Here is a 19,521-nt window from a genome sequence, read left to right on the forward strand (position 1 = left end):
AGAATTAAGTTTTCTCTTCAACAACATTCTTGACTCTCATATACTGTCCCTCTCACTTAAACTTAACAATGTTAGTATATGAGTAATCAGCTTTACTATGATATATTTGCCTATTAGAAACATAAACTTATCACCTACTCTGTGTGTGTGTGTGTGTGTGTGTGTGTGTGTGTGTGTGTGTGTGTGTGTTATGAGACTAAACATATTGGCAGGTATACAGAGTAGCTGTAATGTGGGTATGATTCAAATGGTAAGGCTAAGGCATTGTTTCCTTGTCTTCTTTCAAGTCAGACACCTGACATTGAGGTACATGGATTTGTGAGAATTTAATAATCAATAAACTTAGAGAAGTGCTTTTCTTTTTATACTGTTGCGTTTCTTTAAAAGTTCCAGGACATCCTAACATTTCTTCAGAGGCATGTTCATATCAACTTGCACATGAAAATTACCTTCCATGTCTTCTGAAACTTTGACAATGTTCTTCAATACTATGGTCTTCCCAATTGTAACCTAAAATACAGTACCAGAAAATGTATGATATATTATTGGAAATTAGGCAACATTTAAGTTACTATCTTCAGTGAACCGGACCTTTTCACCTCATTCTCCTTTATTCTCAATTGAAGTTACAGAAAAGCAACAGTAACAAAGGAACATTTGTTTTCTTGTTTTAAAAACTGAAAGAAAATTCACTGTCTTACCTATAGCAGTGAGGTTCCTGTAGGTCTCCTGCATCACATCTTTGTAGAGACTCTTCTGTGAAGGATCCAGCAAAGCCCATTCTTCTCGAGTGAAGTTCACATGTACATCATCATAGGTCAATGCATCCTGAAATATCCCATACATTAACAACAGAAACCATGATACAGATATCACTGTAAATGTATGTTTCTGATATTTCCCTCACTTATTTCTTGACCCAGATGTTCTAATGTAATTACCAAATCATCTTAGAAGAAAAGTGAGTAATAAGGTTCACCTCTGTCATTTCTTTGCTCATTAAGTAGGATATAGCCTTGCAAAAGAAATGCTAATTAATGGAGAGAGAGAGAGAAAGAGAGAGAGAGAGAGAGAGAGAGAGAGAGAGAGAGAGAGAGAGAGATGCGCGCAGTATTAAGCACACAGAGAAATTGTATGAACAATTACTAATGGCAAAAAATATCAAGTGAGCGTACAGGCTCATGTCTTTAATCCAAGCACTGAGGAGGCAGAGGAGGGTATATCTGAGGTCTATCCAGGACAGCCAGAGGTACATATTAAGACCCTGTCTCCCCTATGAAAAATTAATCAAACAAACAAGAAAGATAGAAAGGACTCAGAGGTTTTTACTAGAGATCCTACAAAGAATTACATTCACTGCAGTTCTGTATTCATCTTCCAGAATCTTGAGGTGGCCCAGTTTAAACTGTAACAGTAATGGGATCTTACTAAAAGGGAATGAATGTTTAAACAGATACAAACAGATAGCTCAAAATATTGGCAATGTAAATGTTGATCCTAAATAAGCAAGATAGGACAGGAGCTGGCTCAGCAGTGAAGAGCTATTGCTGGTCTTATAAATAATTGGCCTCAATTGCCAGTAGTTAGAAGGGAGCTTCACAACTATTGATTACTCCAAGTTCAGGAATTCGCAAGCCATTTTCTGACTACAGTGGGGATTAGGCATACGTGATGTGCATATTCATTCATACAGGCAAAATATACATATTCATTAAAATAAATCAACACAAACGCAACAGGTAGGAAAAATGTCATATACCTGCAATCCAATGACTCAGAAAACTCAGGCAATATAGCCAGGCAGTATGAATGTCATGAATACATGCCATCCTGAGAAACAGAATATGCTCTCTATCATGTTTCAAAATTCATAACATGGATGAAGATCAACACAGCAGCATATGCTTGACATGTGCCAAAACCCACAGTCCAACCGATCAGCCAATAATATAAAAACGAACAAACAAACAAAGAAAAAGCAGGGCGTGTTGGCCCACATTTAATCCTGGCACTCTGGAGCCAGAGGCAGGTGGACCTTACATCTGAGGCCGCACGTTCTAAACAGCTACTTTCAGGACAGCCAGGCTACATAGAGAAATTTTGTCCTCAAAAACAAAAACAAAATTAAAATTATAAAAAACACCAGGCTTGCAAAATACCTTAGCACTGAATAGTAATTGCTTCAACTGCATCTTATGTGATTTAGGGTTAGAGTCTATAATGCTGAAGGCAAGACAACATAAGAAGGAATCTGACTAATCAGGTACAACCACTACACAATACACACACACACACACACACACACACACACACACACACACACACCCCACACAGGAAATGGGTTGAGTCTATAGACACCCAAATATCATCCCCAATAACTAATCATCTAGAAAGTTTCCTCCTACGAAAGCTTCTATTGAGAGAACTGATTTGGCCAGAGAAAGGCTGACTCCTCCATGAAAGGTTGTAAATTGACAGACTGGGAAACTAGGCCTAAGTTTCTGTTTCCCAGAACTGGAAAAGTCCAAACAAGTCAATTCTAGGAAAACCATCCCTCACAGGCAGCTAATCAGGAGCTTCCAATGACCCTCATAGCCTGCAGCAGCCCATACACTCTTCAAATGCCACAAATCACTTCTGACACTCTTGATTGCCACAGCTTGTAAAATCAGAAAACAAGTTATATCTTTGCAACATACAAAGGCACAGAATACCCATTCCCATTCCAGTGGAGAAGAATGTGTACATAGTGAGGGAAGGTTGGACCAAAGCAAGAAACCCAGCAGGACAAACACCAAATCCTGCAGCTCTGTCTCAGACACAAGGATCTTCAGATTCAAAAGGCTTAGATGGCCCTATCCCTGCAACTTCTCATACATCTCTCAGTTTAGATCCTTGAACTCCCTATATGCAGCTCTCCATGACAGGTGTCTCATAACGTGGGTATCTCTATATCTTGTGATCTCAAATGCAACTCAGGCTTCATCCTCAGATTCATCCCATGCACTCTCACAGTGTTCTCCCTCACTGGGGATCTCACTCTGCCAAACATAGATGGCTGGAACAGTGCTGAACTGAAACCACGGGGGAAGAAGCCATAACCTTACATTTTCCATCTTTCTTATTTCCAGAACTTGGGTGCCACGCTTGGACCAGTAGTAGCAGGTTATATATGAAGTTCCTTCCTGGGTCTAGGAATGACTTTGCCAACTCCCCCTTCCATTAACTGAAGGCTTAGCAGGAGGGATTGTTTCCCTTAATTCACTTTCTTAGGCTTCCAATCCTGAGCAAAGTCCTTCTCTTTAATGGTGATAACCTCTTTGAAAAATTCATGCCTGTGTCTCAGCATTTGGCTGCCATGTGTAACTTCCCAGGGCTCCTTTTCTCTACAAACCACAGACTTTGCATTTATTTCTGCTCAACTTGTTGTTTTTTTCTTGTAGTCCAGAATGAGTTACTAGTAATAATCATCTAACAGATTCAATATTTCACCTGAGAAATATAGCTAATTGTTCTTTAATTCTGCCTTGCTCAATTTCTCAGAGCATGGGCGGAATAAGAAAGACTTGGTGTCAAAATACCACATAAATGACCTCTAGCTAAATTTTTCATGGAGTCTATTTTCCCCTGAAATCCTATGACCTCAACTTCTGACTGCATTACTTGCATTGACTCCAGTCTTCCAGGTGCTACAACAACAGCCGATTAAGCTCTGAATACAGCTTTCTATGCTGTTTACCATCTCAAGCCCTGATATTTACCACTTTCCTCCAAAGGAGAACATTTCTAGTTTCTCTAGTTTCTGTCCAGCAACAAAATAACCTTTTTTTTGTTCTAACTTGCTCCTCTCCTACTTTGATTCAATTCTCTAACCAAAAGCATCTCAGCAAATAAACAGGTTCACTTGTTTGGACCAGTCATATGACAGCCATCAGTTTGGGAGCTTAGGATAGAAACTCAAGCTTCAAGAAAAGGCAAAAACCATGAACAAATATTGTTTCCTGCTTGGTCACTGTCTCATACTTACCCAGCTCTCTTACCCAGCCCAGGCCCACTTGCTTAGGGATCCTGCCACCTTCAGTGTAGAGCCTTCCTACATCAATCATCACAACACAATCTCTCACTGATACAGCATCCAGACATTTTGATGAGGGCATGCCCTCAAGTGAGAGGCCCTCAGATGATTGTAGGCTCTAAACTGTTCACAACTGAAGCTAACTAGGACAAAAAGGCAATAATATATCAGAAATTTTAAAAAGCCTAAAATCAAATGTCTTAAGGACATCAATCATTCACTTAGCAAAAACCAACAAACAAACCACACACACACACACACACACACACACACACACACACACACACACAAAAAAACCCAAAAATTGATGATTGCAACAACTGGAAAACACAGATTTGCCAAGAAATGAGGAGAGGCAAGCCTTCAGAAGAGGACACTAAAACTGTTTCCCAAACTATCAAAACCTCAAGAAACTCATGACATAGTAAATTTTCAGAAGATCAAATTGTAGGTGAAGGTCTTTCATTTTCCAGAGAAACAATATAATTAGATTATAATGAATAGAATCACACAACGTAAATGATGTCAAAAATAAAAGGAGACAGAAAGACAGACTGAAAGTGTTTTAAATATGAACTACAAGATTGTAATAACAATTTTAAGAAATTACAGGCCAGTCCTCATCCTGTGTATTCTGTTTCTCCTCTTTGCCAATAAATAAAAAAAAATAAATATATAAAGGGGATTAAAAGTGGCAAAATCCCAGTCAATTGGACATAGTGGCAGCCTAAGGAATGGGAAAATAGTTTTTTAAGCAAATCCGTATCTTATAGAGGCCTAATATATAAAATACATAAAGACCTCAAGAAAATAGACTTTCTAAAGTAAAAACTTTAATTAAAAAATGGGGTATAGGAGCTGGAGAGATGGCTTAGTGGTTAAGAGCAGTGACTGCTCTTCCAGAGGTCCTGAGTTCAATTCCTAGCAACCACATGGTGGCTCACAACCATCTGTAATGGGATCTGATGCCCTCTTTTGGCCTGTCTGAAGACAGGTACAGTGTACTCGATCACATTAAATAAATAAATCTTCTTAAGAAAGGGGGGTGGTATAAATCTATACAGAGAATTCTCAACAGAGGAATCTCAAAAAGCTGAGAAATACTTAAAGAAATCATTATCATCTCAGCCATGAGGAAATGCAAATCAAAACTACTTTGAGAATCTATCTTGCACATGTCAGAATGGCTAAGATCAATACAAGTGACAAGTCATGCTGGTAAGAATGTGGAGAATGGGTAACAACTCTCCATGCTTGTAGGGTGCAAACTAATACTGCCACTATGGAAATGAGCATTTCTTCAGAGTCCTGGTGCCTCAGAACCCCGAGAATCCATCTATCTCAAATCACAGCTATAAAGCTCTTGGGCATCTATCTAAAAGGTGCTCCACCCTACCACAAGGCCATTTGCTCACCTATGTTCATAGCATATTTATTCACACTTGCCAGAACCTAGAAACAACCGAAAAGTACCTCAACTGAAGAATGGGTTGAAGGACCCTAGTTCTTACTGAAGCCTAAGAGCTGTCAGGAGGCTTGGCCTGGTGGAAAGTAGGTAGGTTATGGGGACCCTAAGGGCTTTTGCCAGCTTTACATCAACTGCCTCTGGTCAAGGCTAGGACAAGTTCCATTCTCCACCCACAGTTCTTGGGAGGAGCAGGGACATTCTTGAAAATCCTGCAAAATGTACTGATAGTAGCCTGATCCTCTGTTCCCAGATGAAGAGCTCAAAGGAATGCCATATAAGTTTGAAATGTAAACCTGCTAATGTAACCTGTGCCTCTGAAAGTATAAAAACTGCTTGTCACAGCCACTGCGGTCACCTTCCAGTCACTTATTACGAGGGGCTGATTAAAGGTTGACCCTGACACACCCGAAAATAAATTCTTGCCTTTGCATTAAACTCCATTCTCATGCCTTACTTGGGGGAATCTCCTGGTAGTTAAGACTAACTTTGACCTTACAGGGTAAACAAAACATGTGGTACATTTATAAAATGGAGTATCACTCAGCTGTTTAAAAAGATGCCATCATGAATTTACAGGCAAGTAAATGCAACTAAAGAAATCACACCCAGAATGACAAACATGGCATGCATTTACTTACAAGTGGATATTACCTATTAGGTAAATAATAATCCAACCCAGAGGGGTTAGTTAAAGAGGTAGGCTCTAGGCAGGAAGCACAGATCTCTTTCTACAGGGGAAATAGAATAATTTCTGTGAGTAGACCAGAGTTTGATGGGAACAGGAGTAGGTAGGATCAGTTGGGGGGGGATGCAGGGGGAACTACAATGCAGGTAGAAACAGCTGGAATTAGGGGTTGTTTGGGAGTTAGTATAGAAATCCAGTACAATGACAACTTCCTGGATGACCAGGGTGACCCTAATGAAAACTCCTAGTAATGGAGGATATGGAGTCTGAACTGACCATCCATTGACACCAGGCAGGGTTTCGATGTTGCTAATAAGTTATATATTGTTGAGCTGTTGGCCAAGGCGGTCCCTTGAGATCCTTCAACAATCCTTGCTGATGCAAGGACAAATTTTGCTCTCAGATAACTGACAGCAGGGACTGATCATTAAGGACAAATTCCACACAGTTCACTAAATGCAGAGGTTAAGCTAGTACAGGCTCGGAGCCTTCACCCCTGTGTTCTAGTCTCTTTGAGGAGAGAAGGTACTCTACAGGCTAAAAGGAAGAAAGAGAAACCTGGAAACTCCCCTCCACCCCCAACACCCATACGCACCTACAATTGGTCCTTCCTAAGATGTGCTGGGGCATGAGGGTAACAAATTTGTTTGAGTGACCAACCAATGTTTGGTTTAACTTGAGGCCTTTGACATGAGAGGGAACCCATGACTAACACTGACTGGATTTCTAGGAATCTTACAGAAACTTAAATGGCAAGCATAGAGACAGCATGGGTCTATGCCAGGTCCTCTGCTGATACGTTATGGCTGTTAGCTTGGTGTCTTTGTGTGACTCCTAACAGTGGAAGCAGGTTTAACTCTGATTCTTTGGCTTGATCTTGAGATTTTTCCTATCAGGTTGCCTTGTCCAATATGAAGGCTTTCGCCTTGTCTTTTTCTATCTTGATTTGTCTGTTAGGTCTGCTCCTTTTTGAAGAGGAAATGGGTGTGTGTGTGGGGGGGGTGGATCTTGGGGAAAGGACAAACGTGGGGGTAGTTGGGAGTGTAGGGTGGGGAAACAGTGGTCAGGATATATTATATGAGAATCTACCCTCATTTAGAAACTTAATTCAATATTGCCTAAATGAAAATGCAATGAAGGGAAGCTATAGTGAACAAAGAAAAGCAAAATCGGAAAGATAGGGGCAGCAAGATTGTGATACATACAGTTCTGGTTCTATTTTTGTAGACAGTGACTATCACATAGGAATGTAAAAATGCCTTGAAGAGGGGGTTGGGGATTTAGCTCAGTGGTAGAGTGCTTGCCTAGCAAGCACAAGGCCCTGGGTTCAGTCCCCAGCTCCGAAAAAAAAGAAAAAAAAAAAGTAAAAAATGCCTTGAAGGCTTACTTCCTCCTTCTGATAATCTAGGCCTAGTCAAGGAAGCTTACAGCTTCTGTACAGTCTTATCTAGGTCTAGAATGTCGGGGCGTAGGCCTGGTGGATTTAACAAAAGACCCAGACTGGGGTCATTTGTGCAAAGAAAATGCCAAAGCTTTACTGAGGTTCACAGAATATACACCCAAGTTCACTGGTTGGAGAATTCCAGGAAGCACAGTGGAAAAATAGGTTATGCCCTCAGAAGAAAAACTGGAATAAAAAACAGGAACTGGGTGTTACTGCCCAGGTGCCAAACAGAAAGATCAAGATATTCCTTAGTTAGGAACTAAAGCTTCCATGCATCAGCAAGGCTCAGCACCCGGCAAACACTGAGGGGGCTGAGGAGAGTTGGGCACTTGAGTGTTTTGGGCATCTGAGACTTAACTGTTGAATAAAATCACCCTTTCTTCTTCCTTTTGAACTCTGGCTGTTCAACTCTGCTCTCCTAGCTGAAACTCTTTATGCTACCCAATTCAAATTGCGTCTTTCACTTCTGACTGAATTGCTGTACTTGGCCTCAAAGGAACACGAGTAAATTGCTCTCTTCTCATTCTCTTGCTCATTTGCTCTTTTTCTGTCTTTAGCCTGCCTCTCTCTGTAAAATTCTCCAGGTAAAACTGCTTCCTCCTCTTACCTTCTGTGCTGCTTCCTCTTTACTTTTCCTTCTTTCTTTTCTCTGCCCCCCATCCCCAGGGGCTGGGGACCAAACCCAGGGCCTTTTGATTGCTAGGCAAGTGATCTACCACTGAGCTAAATTCCCAACCCCGCTGCTTCCTCTTATATTGCGTCTTTTCCCTCTTCTCTTGAGAGTTGGGCATATCCTATTCTGTCAGATCTTAACCTGATTCATCGTTTTTTTCAGCCAATCAATTATACATTACTTGCGAACATGAGTGCTTCCTTCTAAAGCTATGTTTACCTTCACCATTTGAGAGCAAAGGTGTATACTAAGGACTGAGTCATACTAGTTAGAAACAGCTCCCCCCTCACCCCTGCCTCCAGTAAATTGGACAGTCTCTGGGTTCACAATTCGATCAAATACTCTGCAACACAGGAGTTCATGACAAGCTCATCTTGGGCCCAGTCTATATCTGTGAAATCAGAAGTTTTGTTCTCAACAATGTGAAATATATATCATGCAGGAAACAAAAGCAGTCACTTTCTTGTGTTAGCTTTCACTAGTTTGGAATGTGGAATTACAATGCTTTTCATTTCATTCCAAAGGAATACTCATAATTGTTCTTAAGAAAAACTAATGTTTCAATAACTATTCAAAAGAAATAAATGAGATGTTGCACAAAATCGCTACATTAACTATATTATGCATTAAGCCTAAATAAATCAATGTATAAAAATATTAAATGTTTAAACGCTTTCTCCAAAGCAAAAATGAAAGTATTACCATCTAAGATAAGTTATTTAAGGCAGAGAAAACAAAGAGCCAAGTCAGTTATCTAAGACTTTTACATGTTTGTTCAACTCTAATTTATTGTTAGTATTTAAACTCAAACAAAACAGTCAATCTGGTTCTTTTTTTCTTTTTTTTTTTCTTTTCATTTTTTCAGAGCTGGGGATTGAACCCAGGGCCTCGCCCTTGCTAGGCAAGCACTCTACCACTGAGCTAAATCCCCAGCCCTTCAATCTGTTTCTTAACCTCATTTTTACTTCTTCATGCAGTATGACTCATTGGCAGAGGGCTCTCATGCCATCCAAACAAAGCCACTTTCTGCAGTTTTACCACATCCCATAACAGCACATTTGCTTCACATCTATAAGAACTATTGCTACAGAAAGCTTGATTTTTCATTTCTCTTCTCCACATAATGTTCTAAATAAACATTAGGAAAAAATCCCTTTGTAGGAGATTGCTTCAGCTGGATTCTCTGTTTTCTGCCCTTCTATAGGAATTTGGGAGGAATTTGATCTTGGACTAGGACTTAGGAAGTAGGTTCAGGTAAGAGTATTTACATTTGGGCTAGTAACATTCCTTTTCTCTTGTCAAACTGATGAGCCCCTAGAAACAATGATCAGAGGACTTTATGCCTTGTTTGTTCCTTGACCGAGAATTGACCTTATTATTTGCTTGTACTAAAAATTGTAGAAAAGCAGACTGGGAAAAATAAACCTGCTTCAGCCTCAGCACTGGGTAGAATCATGCTATATATTTTCTAATTGTCTTTTTCTTTTCAATCCTCACTCTCTCCCTTGAGACCCTGTTGACTGACTGAGTTGGCTTGGTCACCCTTCATTTTCGAGTGCCACCTGCAATGTTGACAACATGGTTCAAGCTCCCATATCCATCTGATAATAAGAGTGCATTAAAGGTTAAAATTATACGGGAGAAAGAAATGGGTTGATGATGCTTAAGCTATAATTACATGCTGTTTTATGACCAATAAAGCACTGACTGTGAGAGTCTTTACCAATGCTTGATCCTTTATCCGATCCTTTAACCCAAGGTCCCCTAGAGGCACATAGCTTGTCCTCAACAAATGAGCATTAATGTTATTTTCATGTTTAGGCTAACATGAATACAACTGCAATGAACATGAGAATTCTGGTGCTTCTTAAAACTAATTTCAAGTACATGGAAACTAGACTGAGAAGACTGCTGGGATCCATGGCAATTCTGTCATTTTTATGATAACTTAGTGTTGGCATCAGGAACTGGCTTTGTGGTTGCAAATTGTCTCCAAACAGTGACGTCACCCACAGGTGACAGGGACCTGTGCATCTGTTGTCATATATTTCCAGTGTCCTCCTAGTCCATCTCCCACCCTCACATGCAAGAGTTATGTCCCTGCCCAAATCAAAAGCCAACCCTTCCTGAACTTTGCCCCTTCTTTCTCTTTTCCTCCTTTGTCTCCTCCCCTCCTTTGTGCAACCCCTCCCACCCCCAGCACCAATGAAACTCTCAAACCTGGAACCGTACTGGCCAGGTGTGGTCTGTCTGGGCACGAGCCGCGATTCCACTACAACACTGCGTAGAATGGGGTTCCTTGGGTGTAGGTATTATGTCCACATGTGTCAGAAAACATATATTAAATATGCACAATTTTATATCAACTATAAAAACATAGTCATAACTAGTTTTGGTAGGTATCTATGGAAAATCCCAACCTACTGCTATCAGAGTTTACTGCTAAGACACAATCCTGTGTCACATCCAGATTCATTGTCCAATTCTGGACCACGCTTTATTTTCACACTTTTTGTTTTCTCACTTAAGTCATACTGATGAAGATCTGGCCTACGTGACCCTAAGGATGTATTCACTGTCACTAAAGTCTACACTAAAGTCCTCTTTCTATGGCTTTGTACATTATTTCACATCAGTTTCAGTTTCACACACGTACTATATAGCTTGCGAGATGAATTATTATGTAGAATATCTATTACCAATTTATATAACTGTAAACAACACCATTATAGGGATGTTAAAAAAGCAATGTTCGGTATGTTCAATTTGCAGCAAAAAATCAATACACTCTAAAGAAAACTTCTAATAATATATAACAGGACAGCTGATTTCAAAGCTATTTGCCATGTGAAAAAAACCTCAGAATCATCAACAGGATTATGAAGAAACAGTACACATTTTGGCACAGTATAGATTCCATCTGTACTTATCAAAGAGCTACAACGATCAAAAGTTTTAGCACAGTTGTGAAAAAATGAGATGTAGAGAAAAAAAGGCAAGAACATAAACCCCAAATTATAGTCAAGTTTTAATCAAAAGACCTAAGGAAACTCAGCCAGGAAAAATGTGAACTTGACCAATATTACCTATGATTGCATGTGTATTCAAATGGAAAAAACACAGACTTCCCAACTCCCACAAAATGACTCTAACTGACCCCTAAACTGCTATATTTCTGACCCTCCAGCCACTACTGACACCCGTGCTTTAGAACACTCTGTGTGGAGGTGGTAGGAAAGGTGGGTTATGGCTCTGCGGCTCCCAATGCCCCCGTGTGATCTCACACAAACCCAGCCCCCCTGAACCCACACACAAACGAAGGTTGAAGAATAATTTAATGTCTGCTTCAACACGATGCCATGTGGATTTTAGTAATGAAGAGAATCTGCCCTGCCCACCTACATGCCACCCTGCACACCTGAGAAACCTCTGCTTCTCAGAAACTCCTTTTGGACTCTGGAACTGAATTTCCCTGAATCACTCCATTCACTGTGACTGCTGATAGTGGAAAGGTAAAAGGATTTTAACCAAGTATTGCCAAAGGATGATTCTCATAACCTCATCCCTCCCAGTTTCAAAACTATTTGTAAAATTTACCACACAAAATAAATTTGCAATACAATCTTCAGAACTTCTAGAAACCGGATTTTCAGTTTTGAAATCTGTCTTCTGCACACCAAGAGCAATGCTTGTGTGCACACTGGGCAGTGATATTATAATCAACACACCTTATAACCAGATGCAGAGCCCCCTCCCCAGGGAACCCACACTCAGAGAGGCTCAGAGGACTAGGCCCTCTGCCCAGGACAGCACATGTACCAACAGCACCACAGTCTGGTTCACAGTCCACATCAGTCCAGTGAGATTGGACACCGATAGCTGAGCCAACCTGTTATTCCTGGTGGCTACAAAATCTCCCTCACAGCTCTCTGATGAACTACATCAGAGAACATGGAAAGAACCTGCAAGCTACCTCCCACTGGTGCTCCTCCTGATTGCTAGGCTCCCCAGAGAACAGTAGCAGCCCCTCTATTGGAGGATTAGAGATTGCATGACTCATCACAAGCCTTCCCAGCTCTGCCCTTCCACCCCACCCTAGGGGCAGACAGAGCCCTAGTATGGTAAATTTGTATTTTATTAGAAACTTCTACTCTCTCAGGTGTGGAGAGCTCTTGGTACCACTTCTAGGAAAATGGCAAGTATATTTGCCACTGGGCTAGGACAAGAAAGTATGTTCAAAAAAAAAAAAAATACAGCTGAGGAATGAGGGAGCCAACTTGCCAGAGACCCCAACATTGAGCTAATTAGGACAGACAAAAGACATATGAAAGTTCATCCAATGGACAAGCTCAGTGGAAAAACAAAAAAACAGTGTTCTAGCTAAGCTTACAGAAAGGCTGATACAAATCTGGTGGTGAGTTTTCCTTAGAAACTGCCTTGCCAAGTGGAGGCTCCTGACCTTTGGGGGGGAGTCAGCTTCCTACAGACCTAGGACAACATCCCGCAGGTGTGAGCCAACTTCTTCTTAGGCTAATACATCCAGATCTCCCAGCCCCCTGAAGATTTCCTCCTCCCCCAGTCTTGCTATAGTATATGACCAGAGCAAGAATAAAATTGTCACCTTGATCAGACGCTTGTATTAGCGTCCTTCTTCTAGTCTCTTGTCCCCCATTCTCTTCTCGGTACCCACTGGACCCTCATTGACTGTCCCTTTGGATGGGACAGAGTAATGTGTTCCTTGTATCTTGGTCATCTTGATAAACCCAATACAGTGACCTCGGGAACTTTGTTTACACCTTTTTTCTTCCTTGGCTGTCCCATCCTGCAACAGGATAGTTGGCTCACTCCTGTGGGATGTTGGCCTAGGTCTTGTAGAAAGTTGGGCCCTAGCAGAAGGTCACAATCTGTGGGTCTGGAGGAAATTGACTCTCAGCAAAATGTCACAGCCCTGGGTCTGTAGGGGTCTACAGGAAGCTGGTTCTTTTGCAAAGGTCTGTATGGAGCTAGCTCCCAACAAAAGGTCAGGAGCCTACACTTGGCAAACCTGCTGGACCACCAGATTTGTGTCAGCGCTCCTGGCAAGCCTTGTTACTGAGCAATGCTGACCCCCAGATTGGTATCCGCACCTTAGCTAGAACCTTAGGTTTTTTCCACTGAGCTTGTCCTTTAGGTGAGCTTTCATATGTTCTTTGTCTGTCCTAATTAGCTCAATGTTGGAGTCTCAGGCAAGTCGGCTCCCCACACTTGGCTACTTTGTGCCTTACAACTGACCCTATTCTTTGTATGTACCCAGGCAGTCAAAGTGGGTCAGGGGCTGTAGGCAAATTTATCAGCCTACTGAGGCATGGGATGATTGGAGGGGCTGAAAGTTTTATCAACCTTGGTGGAAGGAACAGGGAGGTGCCTCTGGATAAGAACCGATATTCTGTGCATATTTTGGAGAATTGTTTGTTAACTTGTGGCTTTGCTTTCTATGGCACTGTGGGACAGAAAAATTATGAAAAACAAACTCCAGGCAGTTGTATTAACCAGCAGTCCCCCCAAATATAACTCTTGGCTTTGCATCTTCACTGCCCCCAGCAGAGACTGTTCGACTCATGCTGGTGGGTCGAGTACAAGGAACTAGATTCAAGGATCTTTTTCTCCTCCATGCTTGTTTCTCTTTTATCTGGTGTTAGGGGGTGAAACGAGGGTGGGGGAAGGGGGTCTGAGGAGGGGGATTAAAAGTGGGGAAAAAGAAACCACAAAGTAGCAAAGACCAGCACAGATCCAGTTAGCTGGGTCTAAAATGCTAAAAGAGAATCTAGCCTAGGTAGATTTTACATTCCATGTATGCTGTCACCCTTAAGTTTGTTTTAGCTTCAGGTTCCAGGTTAAGTTTTTTTTTCCTTAAGATTTATTTATTTTATTTATATGTTAGTACACTGTGGTTTTCTTCAGACACTTCAGAAGAGAGCATCCCATTACAGATGGTTGTGAGCCACCATGTGGTTGCTGGAAATAGTAACTCTGGGAGAGCAGTCAGTCCTCTTAACTGCTGAGCCATCTCCCCAGCCCATTTTTTTTCCAGGTTAAGTTTTGAACAATTTAAATATAAACTGGAGGCTACAAGTCTGGCCACATAAATAGGCCGTTTACACAGCAAACATTTCCAGGATGTTTCTTAAGTACACCAGTGCCCTAAAACAGTAGGTTAGTGACAGTTTCCTAAGTGGAAGGTCTCAAGATGAAGAAAAACATAGGAAAAGGAGAAGCTAGAAAGTATAAAAACTGGGGTGGGGGTGGAGTGTTCTTAAACTAAATAAGCTTAAGAAGAATATCACCTTGCATATGGTTTAGAAAAGGTAAATGGAAAGAACCGGGAGACATCTATGAAGTCAGCAGAAAGATTAAACTACGAACTTAGCAGAAACATCATATAATGGGACACACTCAGGAAAAGTCTAATCAAACGGTGCTGCACAAGGAACTCCGTGTATTTCAAAAATATTCCTTACCAAGCCTGTAGTGGCCTTGGGAACCATAGCCCCATAAGGTGGGAAGGGATGTTGTGAAAATGTAAAAATAAAGAGGGTATTGTTGGTCTTTTATCCCGCTAGGTCCAGCACAGCAGTGCCCCAAGATATCTGCTAAGTATCTTGGCAGAATCACATCCCAGCCGCACACTTTCCTACACTGAAACCCCCACATAAAGAACACACAACACAATAATGTTAGATCCAATTGGTAAGATATAATTGCCGTCTTAAACATACACAGCCCGGTACCAACCATCCCTTAGGAACATTGATACCTGTAAATACACAGAGCAGACACTTAACATCACCTGCCATGGCATTTCCCTCTTTCCTCTCTCCTCTCTCTTCCTCTCTGTCCTAGTCTCCTCCTCCTCTTTCAAACTTCTCTCCTGCCCATCCATCCTTCTCCTCCATTGATAGGCTTCCTTCTATCCTGTACCTGCCCCTCACCTGTACTTTACAAATTCAATGGGGAGGTGGTTCTGGTGAAGTCACCTGAGTTCTCAGTAGGTGACTAGGCAGCTGTCCTTGGGGCAGGGAATTAGCATCAAAATACAGAAAACTTCAGGGCAAAGCACAACAGGGAAGATTTGTTTTCTCAGAATCTTAAGCAGCCTCTCCCAAATGCCCTGGCCCCAAGCATATTCCTGATTTCAGGGGAGCTGTTTGATCTCTATACACAGGGACCCAGGGAAAGCTCCCAAGGACTATGCCCTAGATGCTTACTGGCTCTGGCAAGCACGTCCCTGAGTCTCAGAAGGAGCTCAAACATGGGGATCTCAGGAAAAGGAGGGAAAGCATAGCTTGATCAGGCCAGCATTCAATAAAACAGTGTTTTGTTATTGTTTTACCTTTTCTTTTCTTTCCTTTTTTTTTCTTTCATTTTTTTTTCCGGAGATGGGGACCGAACCCAGGGCCTTGCGCTTGCCTCTACCACTGAGCTAAATCCCCAACCCCTTGTTTTACCTTTTCTAATGGTTGTCACCGGGTGTCATCTTGCCCATGTGGCAGAACTATGCTTTTCTCAAGAAGAAAACTAAACCGTTATGGCACACCAGGCTTACTGTTGATTGTGATCCTGTAATGCCCCATTGATCAGCTTGTTAGAGGCCTGCTCTTTGATAAGGAGAGGGGCCTAGTGGCTGGTTGCAAATCAGGGTCTGGTGCCATATTTCTGGACAATCCTGGTGAACAAACTTGTGTATCCTAGCATCCTAATCTCTAACAGGCCTGGTTAGCTTACTACTCACACGTGGGGTGTTTTGCAGGCAGTCCTCTCTCAGCTAAATAATACTTGGTGTGCCTTGCTATCTCCTAACCTTTAGCAAATCCTTTACATCATCAATTCTACTCTTACATTACAGCTTGATATTGGATTGCTACCCAGCACATGAGATGCCTTCCACAACCTCCACAAAATAACTCCAAATGGATCTTACACCTTAATGTTAAATGCTATGAACAGAACTTGTAGAAACCCGGCTTCTGAGTTTGGGACCACGCCAAGGTTCTTTCCATACACAAGCCAAATGCTCTGCACAGTTGCACCCCTACAGGGAAGTTCTTCAGAAACTGCCTCTGGGTCCAGTGAGTGGCTAAGACCCCACAGGTAGTGGCCAATTCCCACTCAGCCCCGGGAAAGACCCACCACACCAGCTTCCACAGCTCAGTCCCCCCCGCCCCTGCCCCACCGCCCGGCCGGCCCTCCATGTCTCCTGCCCCTTTGTGTGCCCTGACAATGTGCTCACCATGTCGCAACTTTGGAGCTTGCCTGAGCATGCCTCACAGAATCCAACCGCAGGACACAGGGCAAAGCAGCCAGGACCATTTAAGAAGGCTTGGCAACTAGGCTAATCCTGCAGCAAGGCACCAGGAAATGCCTGCCTTCTCTTCTGATTGGCTCGTCCAGTGAAGACTCTAATTGGCCAGTAGTCTTGAGTGACTCGAGCACCTCCATAAGGGTTAGACTGAGCTGAAGATACAGTGAGGATACACAGCTCTCAGCCTAAGCTTCAAGCCCAGGGCCAGACCATTTCCAGATCTACAGGGATTTGCATTTCAGTAGCACTTGTGCCTGTCCTCCAATAGCGTTCTCATCTGTCTCCCCGCCCAGCCCTAGGAAGTACCCACCAGGCCACCTACCACTGCTCAGCCTATTGCTCCTCCCTTTTGTGGGCGGTGACCCTGTGCTCACCAGGTCCTCACTTCCAAAGTGAACACAGCTCAACACACTCAGTAGGCTCTTTCCCTTCCTCCTCCTGGAATCAAGGTATACAGCTTGCATAACCGCCATACTCAACTTGCAGTGGGGTTATTAATTTATCCCACAAGTGGAAGGGTGCCCAAGAGATTAACAATTAAAGAGAGATTTGAGGAAACAAGAGTTTTGTTTTGTGGCTGTTGGGATTCAGACCCGATAATCAGCTGACCTTCATATATTTAACACACCAAAGCTGTCTGGGCCTCCAGGTTTTCCCAGCACTCCTCAGTCCCCACCTGTAACAGGGCGTGTCTGGCATACCCCACCTTGTACCTTGAACTTTACAGCGCAGGGGCCAAGTTTTCCCTTCCCCAGAAGCTCTTCCTATATAATCCAGAAATTTTGTACTCTTTGTCTTTCTGTTTCTCTGCCTCTCTCTCCCTCCCCCTCCCCTTTCCACCCTTCCCTCTCTTCCCTCCACTTTCCCTGTCAACCCCCCCCCCAATTACATCATTTTTCTCTCCCTGCTTGCCTTGCTTGCTCTTTCTCTCTTTCTCCCACCCTTCGTTATCCTTACTCTCCATATCGACTTTTCTGACCTCTTTGGGACTAGTGAACTCTATCCTTGGGATCAATGAGCCCACTAGAGAATTGCCCCCAACAAATCTGCAAACACTCTAATTTGGCATGGGTTGAATCCTTCGTGCTGGGCTTAGGTAAACTGCAGCTAGTTTTCACTGGTAGGTATGGGAACCCTGGGAGACAAACCGTGAGGAACACTACTGTTAGCCAGCACATCCTCTTCAGTGAGAAGATAAGCACACATTCACACACAGAACTGTTTTAGAAAAGGTTCTCCAGATGAAGAGACCTGATAGGATGAATCTCTGCATGTTGAAAGCAGATTTATTAGAATTTTCACATCGTTAGTCCAACGATGGCTAACATGGCATGTATAGGGGTAGGGAAACCTATATGTGAACATAGCCAAACTCCTTCAGTAAAATCCCAGGGCTTATTTTCTTGAAGGAAATCATTGCTTTGGAAATGAAGCCTGTTTTCTCCTTGCCTGAAACGGCGGTGCTGGGGGAGGTTGGGAGGTATCTTTCTCAGTTTTCTGTCTTGTCTTACATATTGGCTATTCCTTGTATTCAAACTGACTACATGTGGAATTAACTAAAACTGAAAGAGATTGGGTACTGTGGGGGATTTCTCTTAATTATAGCTTTTGAAATGTGAAAACCTTTCTTTAATCTAGATTTTTTGAGTTGTTAAGATCCACCTATACTCTAGGCCACAGCTTCTGGTGGCAGCCTACATATATAAAGAACACTGAAGATGGTAGCTCATTCTCCTTGTCTACTTACCTTACCTCTGGCTAGCAAGTTCTTTCTTGCCTTTTCTCCTTTCTTTCTTTCTTTTCTTTTTCTGGCATTAAAAAGCCTACTGCTTTGAAACTCTGGTATATACTGAAGACAGACAGACATCCAGCCACATAGACTGAACCACACTGGATTCTTCAACTTTCCATTGGTAGACAGCCACTGTTAGTGAGACATTCTGGTAAATCCCCTTTCAACATGCATACAGAGATTCATTCTATCAGTTCTGTTCATTAATAGAATCTTTAGTAATATAGCCGTGTGTGTGTGTGCATGTGTGGTTTTTGTTTTGTTTTTCCACCTTTCCACTGAGGAAGATGAGCCAGCTAAGAACTGTGCTCCACAGTGTTTGTCCTCTGTTTCCTGCTTTTCTCCCAGGCTTGTCTCAGACCTACCAGGTGAGAAGTAGCTGCAGTTTACCTGAACCCAGATGAATTCACAAGGCTCAGGGAAATTGCAATGCCAGAGTAGATAGGTTGTGTAAAACCTAATATTCCACAATGGGAAGGCCCAGAAGATATGCCCTTCATGAATCCTATAAGACGCAAACTGGTGCGAGGGGCACCATATATTTGAAAAGTGTTGTTCTTGCCCTTTTCTGTGTGCCAGACCTTAGGGATGGAGATGTTGCTCAATTAATGAATTAAATTCAACGCTGCTACCTGGCCCTTCTTTAGGGCCAGATGGCAGCATTGAACCGCAAGAGACAAGGTGAACGTAGTTATTATACTAGTCAGAGTAGACAAAACAATGTTTATAATGACATAGCCTGTAATGATCAGCACAGGAGAGGTGAAATTTATAATGGCATGACTCGTTCAGACCTTTGGTAGTGCCTAATCAGTCATGGTATTTCCAGGCACGAAATAGATAAGAAGCCTACTGCATATCTGTTTGATCTGTATAAGCAGACAAATTCTAAAACAAATGAGAGAGAGGTTACATTGGATCCTGGCAAAAGACAATCTTGGCCAGTGAATCAAATTCCAGACTTGAGTCAGTTTGCAGACCCAGAACCCCTTGAATGAAGGGCTGGCCAAGTTCCCCAGAGGAAGGATCTTGATAAGACGCCTCAA

At 42.3% G+C, this 19,521-nt stretch overlaps 1 protein-coding gene across 1 annotated transcript; it reads right to left on the reverse strand.

The window, feature by feature from the left end:
• Positions 1–301: 301 nt before the first annotated feature.
• Positions 302–16,691, reverse strand: LOC134484934 (zinc finger protein 431-like). The gene is made up of 3 exons (XM_063280788.1): positions 16,612–16,691; positions 702–828; positions 302–510 (listed from the first exon to the last, which is right to left on the reverse strand). The coding sequence occupies exons 1-3, from the start codon at positions 16,612–16,614 to the stop codon at positions 446–448; spliced, it is 195 nt and encodes a 64-aa protein (XP_063136858.1). The 5' UTR covers positions 16,615–16,691; the 3' UTR covers positions 302–445.
• Positions 16,692–19,521: the final 2,830 nt, after the last annotated feature.

Source organism: Rattus norvegicus, chromosome 1 (genome assembly GCF_036323735.1).
Source record: "Rattus norvegicus strain BN/NHsdMcwi chromosome 1, GRCr8, whole genome shotgun sequence".
Lineage (NCBI taxonomy): Eukaryota > Metazoa > Chordata > Mammalia > Rodentia > Muridae > Rattus > Rattus norvegicus.

Excerpts from the sequence above, each read along its gene's own strand:
- LOC134484934 (XM_063280788.1), bottom strand. Across the intron at positions 511-701 it reads CAGGAACCTCACTGCTATAG|GTTACAATTGGGAAGACCAT; the intron begins GTAAGACAGTGA and ends ACTGTATTTTAG.